This window comes from Rhopilema esculentum, chromosome 6, assembly GCF_057945365.1.
Source record: "Rhopilema esculentum isolate cy_ngs chromosome 6, ASM5794536v1, whole genome shotgun sequence".
Lineage (NCBI taxonomy): Eukaryota > Metazoa > Cnidaria > Scyphozoa > Rhizostomeae > Rhizostomatidae > Rhopilema > Rhopilema esculentum.
Genome location: NC_142820.1, coordinates 12,553,805 through 12,566,444, shown reverse-complemented (window position 1 = coordinate 12,566,444; position 12,640 = coordinate 12,553,805). Strand labels below are relative to the sequence as shown.

Here is a 12,640-nt window from a genome sequence, read left to right as displayed (position 1 = left end):
ACAGTATGCAAGCAAGTTTGAAGTCGGGGCTTGATCACAGTGCTGTATTTCGAAGTACTTTCCTTATCTGTTATGGAAGGAGATATCCAAAGTAGCGAAGAGAATAATGCTGTCTCGAAAGAAGCAACTTCTGAAGAAGAAAACATACCAGATGTCGATGGCGAGCAAAATCTTGATAACCCAGCGGTGATGGAAGATCAAGTTGTTGAAGGACCCAACGAGCCCGGTGATATGGCGGAAAATGGTGCAGACACACACGACCAAGGAACATCCCCGTTACCTGCTGAAACAGCAGATGATACTTCGTTTAAGGATGAACACGATGAAACACACGACGAAAATACTAAGGAAGAGGATGGTAAGATGAGTCGCTGACTTCAAATCTTTCATTATTTAAGCCGTTGTAGCTAATTTCGTATTTACATTGTGAGTTTGTTTTGATCCTGATTTAGATATGAGCTTGAAACGAAGTAACAATATAAATTACTTCATGTACATAAATAACTTTCAAGAAAAATTAAATTGTTTTTACTTTAGTCTTACAAAAAGTATATTAATACCGTACACAGCCCAGGATTTATTTTAAGAAATTTTCATCACTGCACAAAACAGCTTAAGATAATTTTGGGGGCCAAAATAGGCTCAACAACTAGAAATTTTTCAGAAAGAAATTTTTGTATAAAATGACCACATCATGTTAAAAGTTTTTTTGTTTTCAGATGATTAAAGGAATCAGATGATTACACAAGAAAGGCCAGGCTGCATTCCATGTGCTTAGGCCTGAAGATAATCATCTCTGGCATACAATTTTCTTTGTCTGGCATACAATATTCACAGCTTTACTAACTGCATATCATTTAACATACATATGATAAAAATAAAGACCCCATCAAACATGCCATACTTCCTCCTATGTTACTTGTGGTCTGGAATATGGAGATAAATTTTTGCTTACCTTTAAGGCATTGCAGGTTTTTTATACTCTGAGGAGTACCAGATGAAAAGGTGTTTGATATGATGGCTATCTTTGCTTTTCCATGCATCATGAAAAAAATGTGTAAGCTAACTGGAATTAAAAAGAACTTTCGGTTTTCCTTTCATTTTAGCTGGAGGAAACAACAGTATGGAGATAAAGGTTGATGTGAAGAGAAGTGGAGGAAGAAAAAATTCAGAGGGGAGTGAAGCATCTAAAAAGGTACATTCTGCTGGAGAAGCAGAAAGAGAAAGCAGCAGCCAACAGAAGGAAGAGAATCATGAAAATAAGAGAAACTCTGATGCAGGAAGTGGTAATTAAAAACTAACTTTTTTGACAAAACCTTTTGTAAAGATTATTTATTCAATATGTATTTCCAGTCAATTTATCTGTTGCACTGTCAATACTTTTGTAAATCTTGCTGTTCAGTTGAAATTACTAATGGTAAATGGCAAAAATGATGGGGTCATGGGGAGCTTAGGCCCCCTAAATTAGCTTACTTTTCAGAGAATTTCGGCTTTTGTAGGATAGTTTACAAATTTCGAGCTTGCTTAAAGCCCATCCAAGAGAGGGTTGCCAGATTTTATTTACATAAGAAAGCCAAATGAGTTAGCAACTCATTTCTATATGCTCATAAGAAGGCCAAACCAATATATTTCTTAAAAAGACATTGCACAGGCACTGTTTTTATTTCTAGGCATTTCATTTTGTTGGGAAATTGTGGGCCTGAGCCCCTCTCCTCCCCCCTGAATGAAAGTCTGAATTTCCATCACTGCTTATGATAACATAAAATAGTTTAATCCTAACTGATTTGATTTTCCAAATGGGAGGCAATGACCAAAAGGAATTTCCTTTTTTCAGCAAAACTATGCAAGTCTGCTAATTTAAAAAAAATCCTTTTATAATCTCAAAAATTGGTGAACTTTAAGCATTTGAATTGATTATCAAGGAAGATAAAATAGTTAAAAATGGTGGTGAAGAAATTGTGCCTTAGTGGTAAACAAAAGCTGTTTGTTTAGGATTCATTTAATTTCCTCTCCCATTCCATATATAGTAATTCAACCAACATTTCAGTTCCATTTCAGATGCAAGGAAGGTTTTTTTGCCATTTTACTATTCACCATTTCTTTTCATTTTTCTGCCTGTTGGCCATCTACCTGTTCATTCCAAAATATATACTTGCCATAGTCTTTTTAGCCTCCCTCTTTCTTTAATTGGCTACAAAAATATGGCTTCACAAATAATGAGCCCATATGCCTAGTCCAGGAAATTTCAGCTTCCATTTTTACTGTTGCCTTCTCTGTTTGTATCTGCCTCACACAGATTCATTTGTTTAATCTTTTATCCAGTTAATCATTTGTAAGCTTTGGTAATATGCCATTAAAATATTGATATTGTCCTATTGTCAGGAAAACTTGCACTGGTCATATGATTTTTTGTAAAAGGTATTTTTCTCTTCTTTAGATGTCATTGATGAAAACATAACAATTGATGGGATGAAGCTCCCTTCTGACCTGACACTAAGTACACAGAACAGCTCATCATCTTTAGGAGGTGCATGGAGAACATTACGGAAAACAGTTGTTATTGGTTGGTCATTTTTTGGGTATTCATTTCTTGATTCATGATGACAACATTATTTCTTCATTTCTTTCCGCAAAATATCTCAGAAAAATATTCTCTGCTTATTAAAAAATATAAAGATTCTCTTCTTATGTTTTTGAACAATCTTGTGGATATAAAAGTATGTTTTGAAAATTGAAAGTTTTAGCTATGCTTATGAAGAATAATCCATGTTAAGATAGCAGTGTTAGGATTTGCAAGAAATTATGACTTCAGCTGTTGTATCAATAAATAAAACTGTCACCTGCCTAATGATTATTGCATTAAGCATGAAACTTAGAACTGTCCTTTTCTATGCACCAAAATCATAATTGTCACTTTATGTGTAACTAAAAAAATTGCCACTTTATTTTGGAGCAACATAATGTCCAATAAGATTATAGCAAATAAGGAGCACCACAAAACGCCAAAGGCAAACAACACATGTAAATTAGCTGTGGCGAATATTTCGCCCTGGTATACAGGGCATCATCAGAGCAAAACTTGGTGTCCCCAAGCTTTACTCAAAAAAACTACTTGGACAAATTTATTTCTGCAAGCAATTTTTTGTTCTTTCTACATAATATCTATTATGATGCTGATGCTTGTGCCTGAATTTCGTTTCTTTTGTTATAGATGGAGAAGAAAGTGAAAGTGTCATACACATTCTGACTGAGAAATTCAAAAAGCCATTTCTTGGTGGATTTAGGCACAGGTTAACAGATGTTGAGTACCACAATGCATCATGTCAGACATATCCAAAAAGAAGGGTCCCACCCTCAGTGAGTTACTGTTTTTTGTTTAAATATATACCCAGTAACAATGATTGGTAAGAGAGTTTATCTAAATCCTTTATTTAAAGCAAGGTATTTATTGAAAAAAGCAAGGAGATGACATGTCATTTATGCTATCCCTCTGCTGTGTGCTTTTGATGTGTTGTTGAAAGCAATTTACTGGGCAAGTCAATGATATATTGAGTACTTGATAGATAAAAGATGATGATGATGATGATGATGATGATGATGATGATGATGATGATAATGATAATGATAATGAAAATGATCTACCAAATTTTTTTCTAGGTGGAAAGATTCCACAGAGACACACAAACAGTTCAGAATAGAACTCAGTATCAACAGACATTTGAAAATACATCAACTCAAATGGTATGTGCTATAAGATTGAAACAAGTTAATGATAAAAACATGGACTTGATATCAAACTAAAACCTTTATTCTGTTATAACGATATTCTACATTGAGTTATTTTTAATATTACTTCACTATACAACGATAACTTTTCCGCTACCAGAAAAGCAGCACTACCAACTTTGTTAACTTAATGTTTCCGGCATCTTCCATAATGGGGATCTTTCTGATGCCCTTTCTACTGTATTGTCTTTTTATTCAAAATTTGATATATAATTCTTCTTACTGATCGTTTCAAGATTGTGCAAAATGCAAGAGCAAAAAATCTGTTCTAGTGAATAATAATAATCTGTTCTAGTAAATGATTTTTTGTTGGACATTGATGAGATTATAAAATTATCGTAATAAATGAAAAGATAAAGGAAGATCTATATATCAAATCCTGCGTCAAAAACGACTTCAAAGAAGGAGTCTTAATGTGATTGGCTGCTTGTATTGCTTGTATTGTATTGGCTGCTAGTTCAGCAGAGATATTGAAATTTCTTCGAAAATCAGGCTCTGAGGAGTTTAAGGAAAGTCCTTTAATATTAAATAATGGTTTCGCTTTTTTGTATAACCTTGACTTTGGTTTTAGTGTGGTTTTACATGTGAGAGTGTGTAATTTTTGATCCATTTTGTTTAGACAAAGCCTGGATGTTATGTTGCAAATGTAACTGACAAAGTGATTATACCTGGAGTGTATGAAACTGCGGACGAAGTCTTTGCAAGGAGACTAGAGAAGGTAAGATGAATTTCACTATCATTTGGCCCTTAAATTAATTACCGAGTTTTAAGAGAGGGAGCATTGTTTGAGAACAATAAGAACATAAAATATTGTGTCTTGAGATCAAGGGATTATCTTTATTTTTAAATGGGAATCAACAAGGGTGTTATGGGTAAATGAAATCATCTACCATCCTATAATTCTGTATTCCCTTACAAGGTACTCATGTTGATCCAAGATTCAAATGTCTGCCTATAAAGATTTTAAGTTAGTCAGATATTCAGCTAGTAAAATGTTACAGTGGTTGCTTGGGCTGGTATTGAAAGCCTTACGATATTCATTTTTGAGTTATATACGTTTGATGGTCACGTCTTTTAATGGGTAATTTTATGGAACAAATCTAGAACTAGATAGAATAACACAAGCCGTAAAGTTATTTCAATCCGATTTTTTTTATATCACTTGTAAGAATTGTGTATGCAATCTTCATTCAACTGATTATGTAGATATTTTGGCATCAAAATCTACTCCAAGGAGTAGCAGCTGCTCTTTTCAAATTCTTTTTTTAACAAGATGGTTGGTTTTAATTGTGTACTGCATTTCCCTCTAAGGTGAACTTCATACTTGGGGCTCAAGGAATCAGGCTCGGTGCCTTTGTGCTTGAATCCCAAACGCCCCTCGGTCAGGGACTGAGGAGCATATTAGGAGATTGGGAGGAGGCGAAAAAGTTTTAGGGGGCTAAACATGCAAAGGCCCATAGCAAAATTATTTTGCATTGTTTTAAATACTTTTGTTAAAAATAATTTGGGGGTCCTTCCGTTGTTCTTGCCCTGGGTTTTTATGTGCAACGACTTTGAACGCATTACAATCATAGTTCACTCAGAAGACTGTGTTCTATGTTTCCAGACTTTTCACCGCCTTGCTTGCGCTATAGGTGATCATACTCCAGTGTCACTGGAGACGATGGCTTGCTACGGGGTACGTAAAGAAACTTCGTCGAGACAAAGAGTTGCGTCTTGAGTGGGAGAGACAGGAAGAAATTCGAAAGCAAAAGGAAAGGGAAGAAAGAATTCGCAAAGAGTTCGAAAGAAGGATGAATCCAAGATCGAAAGAAGATTTCGACCTTTTGTATGCTGCGTTAGAAAGTAGGTTCAAATTTGTTTTTTTTCACTTGTTTTTGCGATGATCATCTCTCACAGATTGGATGCCAACAAACATACGAACAAAACCATTTCAGTTCACATCTAATTGAGAATCGACTTATGTATTAAATTGTTTTTTTTCTTAGAAATAGTTTGCCTTATTTTAAACTAAATAATTATTCTTAAATATCTATAATAAATATCTATATTTGATCCCATTTGATTCAAATTTAAGGATGGCGCCGCGAAGAAATCGAAAAGATTGATGCGACAAGATCAGGACCTGAACGGAAGGCAGCCTTAGTTGGCTTGCTTGAGCAGGAGAGTCATTTGATAGCCTCAATTGAGCGACATAGAATCAAGGCCAGCAAAGAAAACAAGGAAAGCAACATCAGAAAGTTTCTTGACAAGGTTTGTCTAGTCGCAAACGAAAGGCTTTTTCATTGCTTTTTGTATTTGTTTCTACCGAGCATCTGAAGGTAGTTTTAGGACACTGAGAAGCTGTGCTTATCGAGCAGTGTCCTGGTCCTTCCTCTCGATGTGACCACACCTCGTGATTCCTACGCCTGGAATTAGAGAGTAGTAGCTGGCGACTTCTTTCACTCTAGCTTGAAGTTTGGTTATGTCAGGGAATCGAGCCGCGGGTCTTTTTATCCGTAGTCTATGGAGTCTCTGCGTATCAGCTCCCTCAGTTTATATTTTCATTTTTGTATAGAGACTTTTATAATAATCCTCATTCTTTCATCTTTAAAATTCGAATAAAATATATAATTAACGACAACACCATGTATACTCAAACCTGTTCAAATTGATATGTGAATTACTAGGCCTCGTGGCTCGAAAGCTCTTTTCGAGCTCTTGTCATGTATCTTTTCATGTCTTGGATTAACAATCTTTAAAGTTTTTTAGTGATTTATATGAAGTATCTTTGTTAGCATACATTCAAATTTCAAACGCCGAGAATATATCTTAAATGCTCATTGTGTAAGAAATTGTATTTTGCAGGCAGCTTCACCTAAGAAATGGAGGTCGAATGACGGGACGACTATTGAAGTAGACACACCTTACACCTTGCGCGCACAAGAGCTTAGAGACCTCTACAACAGTCTGCAAATGAAGTACCTCACCGAGGAAGAAAGGCTGGACGTTCTTCTGACATTAAAACACACAGTTAAGGTATTGATTGCTGCGCTTTGCTTTACCACCTTAAATGACGTCATCGTCTTAAAAAAACTTTTTCCTTAAATTACTGTGAAATTCGTCTTTCAAAACTTTCAAAACAAACCAGTGGTATTTCAGAATAGTCAAAATATCGTTATTCTAAATACACATTCTTTTCTAAAATGTATTGTTTCTTGTTAGAATGCTACCTTGGTAAAATTTATTTCTTTATTGTAGATTATTCCTTTCTCTATTTGAACATTTTGAAATATTAAAACATGCCCTAAAATTAATAAATTTCCCAAAACCCCTACCCCAAAATTGAGGCACATTAAAGATTGCATACCATTAAATTTGCAAAAATTCAACAACTCAATCAAGTATAGATGTACATTTCAAGTCTTTTTTGGGTCTCTATGAACTTCAGTATAACGATATAGTCAAATCAATTTTTGTCCATATTGGCAGGGTCCTAACGAGACGAGAGGAAATTACTTGTGGTCAAAAATCAAGGGGTCTAGGGGAAATTTCTGTAGAAAACCTTTTGTGGATCACTTGTTTGATATCGATATCATAATTGTATTTCACAGAATACAATGGATATTTTGAAAATGAATACTTTACTCCAGTGTTGGAAAATAAGAAACATACCTCGTATTTGCGTGTGTCATAAAATTTTGTCTTCCAAACCACTGCCGCGTTAAATGTAATGTTAAGATTTGTACGTATGTAATACCTAGTCCTTAGTATGGTTATCCTTAGTCAATCTTGTTATTACATATTCAGTATATCTTCATTTCAGGAGCATGAATGCAAATTGACTCATGAGATAGTTGAGCTCATTGACAGGGAAACAGAATTAATCATGAGAGGGGTCAAAGACTCGAATTTAGACGGTATGTTTCTTTATATGAATACCTAATTTTTTGCTTTGCCTCAATATTCTTAATTCAATTTTATTTTGATCCTAGGACTGTTCTTAAATTATTCTTAAGCGACACAAGGTTTAACATTTTTATAGCCACAAAGTTAAGAACTCCTTGTCGACCTTACTTTCGTATAAAAGAAACAAGAGTTTTTTCTTCTGAATTTTCAGGCTTGAGGCAAAGAATCTCGACGCTGTACATACAGTTCTGCAAAATCCCCCTTTTCAATCCTGAGGCAGGAAGACTTCTCAAGGTAACACTCTAGTGCTTTCTCTTTTTGCAATATTGTTTCATTAGAAAATGAACTTTCAGTTCATAGATTATTTGACTATGTGACATCGGATGCACGTGCTTCTTATTTAAAAGAACAGTGGTAATACCTGATTGTTGATTACAAAGGTCCCTCTATTTGCCTGCGTGGCCCCTCAGTTAAAATGCCCCTTAGTACCACGAATTTTTTAGAATACAATGTACATTTAACATTATGGTGCAAAAACTGCCAACGTCAGATTTTCAACTAGAAAAAGCCCTGTATTTTGTATGCGAGTTTTTCCTGAACCAGATTTGTGCTGTGAAATATATGGGTGTTGCACTATTAAAATAACAATGGGGCTCTTGCAAAAAATGATCCAAAAAATATGAATTGGCTACTTCTCTACATTAACAGGGGGCTCGCTCCCCACAACCCCTAAGTACTACACCCCTGATAAAATCTCAAATTTAGAATACGTATTGGCCTGTGTGATACCATAATTTAATTGACGATAATCTAATTTACCGTAATTTAATTGATAATAAAATTATGGTTGTGTTATGGCATTATTTTCGTTCGATTTTGATCACTCAGTAATATCATACATGGCTGCTATGACTCTCTTCAATTTTCATTTCCAGGTTCCACAAGACCCATCTACTTTTCGCAAAAATGTCTACTTCTGTCCTAGCTGCACCTCGTACCTTCCATCTTCGGAATTTCCACTTGCATCAAACTCAAAGTAAGTTTTTTACTTTTTATTAATTAACAAAATATTGCCCAAAATGAATTTTCTAGTTGCAGGGCTTAAGTGCTACTTTAGGCCCCTTGGTGAATAGGCCAAAATGAAAGCAGACTAGAGTTTTCACTAATAGACCCAATAATAGGCCATTTGCAATGCCATCGGAACGAAATACATATTAGGGAGGGGAGGGGGGTTGCTCAACTGACCTAAGGCTACCAAAGAAAAACTCCTAAAATGGACAGAAATGCTTCTCGTTTAGAGGTGCTAGGTCCTGGAATGGCCTTTATGTGCTGCAGCATTTTGGCGTTCCGGTTTTTGTAATATCTCCTAGGAGCTTATTCATAATGATCGTTTTTTGACGGGGGCTAATTCAAGGAGAGCGGGGCTTTAACGAAGAATGTTTATGATTATTTTATATAAGTTGCCATAAAATAACTTTTTCACTTTTTCAAAATTTACTCTAAGGACAGGAGATTTCTACAAGTCGGTGTTGACATCAACAAAATCGTGAAAATTCTTTGATTGCTTAAGTTTTCGATGTTTTGTAGAGTATGACATATTAGGGTGAGTGCTTGTTCGATGGTGGGGTCTTGGTCTAGGGGACTTATTCTGGGGAGTTAGAGTAGTAACAGTATTTTATATTTATTTCACATTTAAGTTTTGATTCTTTCTAGGATCGTTGGACGTTGCCGTCGTTGCGCGAAACTCGATAATGATGCTCGTTTACGACAAGATTTTTCGAAGTTTCGTTCCATGTTGCTTGCCTTACGACATTCGGAGGAAGAATACAGTGATGGCTCGAAAATCGCATTCATTATTCAGGTAACCCTACATCGAATGTCCAGTTTTTTGTTATGGTGTTATAATATGAGTGAACGGAATCCTTTTTATAACTCGGTGGGAAAACATGAAAGCTGTTGCTGCAAAGATAACAATAGTTTTGACTAAATATCCTCATCCGCTAGCATCTTGTAATTCATGAAAAATGTGAATGCAGAACTTTCAAGTTAAACAGTCAATTTATTTACAAAATAGTCTTGTATGTGTCTGTGCTATTAGATTCTTTTCTAGCCGAATTCTCTTCTTTTTCTGTTCATATAAATTTCTATACATATCCTAGCTTGCGTGATATACGATATAATGGAATGAAACTAGGAATTAAAGTAAAGTTGTACTGGGAAAAGATAGCAAGTTTATTAACGAAGTTTCAACCAAAGAAGGGACTTGATAGTGGGTTATTTAAATTTCTAGGTTTGATTTCGAGTATATGTGTAAATTAAACCTTTATCAGAGCCTAATATAGCTTGGTTTTTGTAATAACCACAATTTTGAAGGCTGGAAGTTTATTACGATAGAGTATTTTTGTTTAACGCTATCATTTTACTAATTTTGCAGGAGGCAGATTTAAGGTATCTTGTGGAAAATATCTGGAACGGCCAGAGCTGCTTGAGTGCATGGGAGGACTTGCATGATCTTGTTCTGGTGAGGTGGAACAAGCATGAGCACTGGGCCCCTTGGAACTGCATCCTGCTCACCAAAGAAGAGGCTGCCGCACACTCTAAATTGGAAAACGTAAACGAGGTAAAGTATTTATATACGGACTCTTATGACTCTTTTAAGCAATCTTAATGTAACACTCTATGGCATGGCTCTTCTTTAATGAGAAGCAATGACAAATTTGAGAACAGAGGACTTTTGTCTACCGCAACTGGCTTTTGTTTTCTTGGCAGTACAGGGATTTCTTTTTGTGCTTGAATGGATTTTTTTCTTTGCTTCAAGCATTGGTTTATTAACTATGAATTGGTGCTACATTACTTTGGTGCTGATATATATAAATCTATGCATTTTTTAATCTTCCAATGAGTACGTTTATATGAAGCTATCATATAAAGATTGCTAGCTCATTGTTTGGGATCTTCGAGTTTTAATGTACATTGAAAAATATTTGATTTGTTTTTAAGCATTACTCTGTCTATCCGTTACTCCTAAAGCCATCATTTTCACGGCGGTTTTTAGAGAAGAAATACTTTGATCTCTTAAAGTCTCTGTGTGAGAATTTTTATAAGTTCAAATCATATAAAAAAATCGTAATACCGTATTTCCAACTCCAATTATTAGACTGTTCCCTAAAAATCTTTTTGACACGTTTTAAACTGTGGATGCAATTTAATATTGTAAAATTATAGACAAACTTTAATTCCCAAACCTCTGTGATGAGAATTCCACGAATTGCCTTTCACACATCTTTTGATAGCGAGGTTAGGAACGAAGACGAGACGAGTGACGCTATAACACCCCTTTCTCTAGAGAAAGAAAGAGGGCTGAGATAGCAAAGGCTGTAATTTATTTTTAATAGCAATTAGCAGCACTTTGAGATTTCGACATCACGATATTTGTTTTCTAATTTCCCAAGGTTAGACTTTTTCAATTTTGAATAGAAATAGGCATTTTCAATGTAAACGTGATAAAATATTTGCACCGCACATCACTTGTCTCGGTTTCGTCTTACTATCCTCGTTGTCGACATAAAGAAAAGTTCAATCTGAAACAGGTCTGTTTTCTGAGAGCAGTTTTTTGAAATCTTGGCTTTGCTTTTCAGGGATATGGAAGGATTTTCATTGGAAAGGTTCACAACAGGCACGTGCTTGCACAGAAACATTTCTCTAAACTGACCGACGTCGCTGACAAAATGCAAACAAAGGGAACAGTTAAGGCCAGGCCGAAAGCCCAACAGCTTGCATCATAATATCGTATTTAATATTGTTTTTATTTGTTGTACAGAATGTATGAAATTCGTAGTTGATTAAGATGGTGTCAAATGTAGCAAGATTCCATTCTTTGGAAACATACTTTGGAGAGTCATAGCATCTTTGGCCACCTTCATTTGTCGACCCTGTTCCCAGACCTACAATAGAATACCTATTTCTGAAAGCCCTTGTAAAATTTGGAAAATCCCAGAAATATAATGAATTGCAAGTAAAATTAATCGAATTATGTTACCAAATTTACTCTGATTTTTAGGTAGTCGCCAGAGTTGTGGCTTTTTTCACTACATTAAGTCCCAAAACATCCGGTATCAATAATTTTGGTTGATTAATTTTTGGTGGAAAATATTTCGGTCATATTTTTCAATTTCCTGTGTAAATTTCGGCGAGTAAAGAAATGAAGCATTTTCTATAAATAATTTCTATCTTCAACATAAAATTATCTGGAACGCATCATAAAAGTTATCAGAATTGAATATTTTGATGTCAGCCCAATAAATGGAATTGAAGAGTAGATAAGAATGTCATAAACACTTATACGGAGGAGCTCTTTTTCATTTCATTTTTATAGCCCATGGAGCAAAATTAATTGGAGGCGTTTTAGTGAGAACGTGGAGAATGAAAATAAAGGTCAACCAGGAAAAAATAGTAGAAAAGTAAATTTTCTACCAGAGAAGCAAATTATGCTAAAATAATTGTTAAGAAGAAAGTTCAAATCTTTGTTACTGGATCCCTTCATTGCGGAAATTTTAGGAAAAAACATTTTAGCTTAATATGAGTGTTCCTCAAACTTTTGGCCTGAAATTCTCTCGTGTCTTGTTTGCTCAAAAAACCCATATTGATAAAAGGTCAAGTTGTTGATGAAATTAGAGCCTAGGAATTATTCTTAATCAATTTTAAAATTTCACCAATTTCGAGCATTGGGGGGAGGGGGGATGGGGGAGGTGATTTGAACAAGAGAAAATGGGGGTCCACGTTCTTTGGAATGCAAAAAATGCTCCTTTTCAAAGAGATTATTTGCCCCCTATAGAGGCATCGCTCCATTTTGCCTCCTCCTCAATATGTTACTAATATTATCTGCAAACAAATACTTAATCCACAGTGACTTAAGGTGTGACTTAATCCTGTGGTACCCCACCGTTAACAATAAGATGACTGGCAC

General features: G+C 35.2%; 1 protein-coding gene across 1 annotated transcript; it reads left to right on the top strand.

Moving 5' to 3' along the window:
* Positions 1-8: 8 nt before the first annotated feature.
* LOC135686144 (IQ motif and ubiquitin-like domain-containing protein) lies at positions 9-11,844 on the top strand. The gene is made up of 15 exons (XM_089109043.1): positions 9-358; positions 1,107-1,286; positions 2,438-2,563; positions 3,212-3,357; positions 3,658-3,741; positions 4,406-4,504; positions 5,421-5,631; positions 5,864-6,039; positions 6,634-6,804; positions 7,592-7,685; positions 7,886-7,968; positions 8,610-8,710; positions 9,388-9,535; positions 10,109-10,294; positions 11,313-11,844. Exons 1-15 carry the CDS (start codon positions 73-75, stop codon positions 11,457-11,459), a joined length of 2,238 nt encoding a protein of 745 aa, XP_088965169.1. The 5' UTR covers positions 9-72; the 3' UTR covers positions 11,460-11,844.
* The last annotated feature ends 796 nt before the right edge of the window (positions 11,845-12,640 follow it).

What these genes read in the sequence shown, in the direction of transcription:
- LOC135686144 (XM_089109043.1), top strand. Translation starts at nt 73, where the DNA reads ATGGAAGGAGATATCCAAAGTAGCGAAGAGAATAATGCTGTCTCGAAA. An exon ending in ACGGAAAACAGTTGTTATTG is followed by an intron (nt 2,564 to 3,211) that starts GTTGGTCATTTT and finishes CTTTTGTTATAG; the next exon opens with ATGGAGAAGAAAGTGAAAGT. An exon ending in AAAGAAGGGTCCCACCCTCA is followed by an intron (nt 3,358 to 3,657) that starts GTGAGTTACTGT and finishes ATTTTTTTCTAG; the next exon opens with GTGGAAAGATTCCACAGAGA.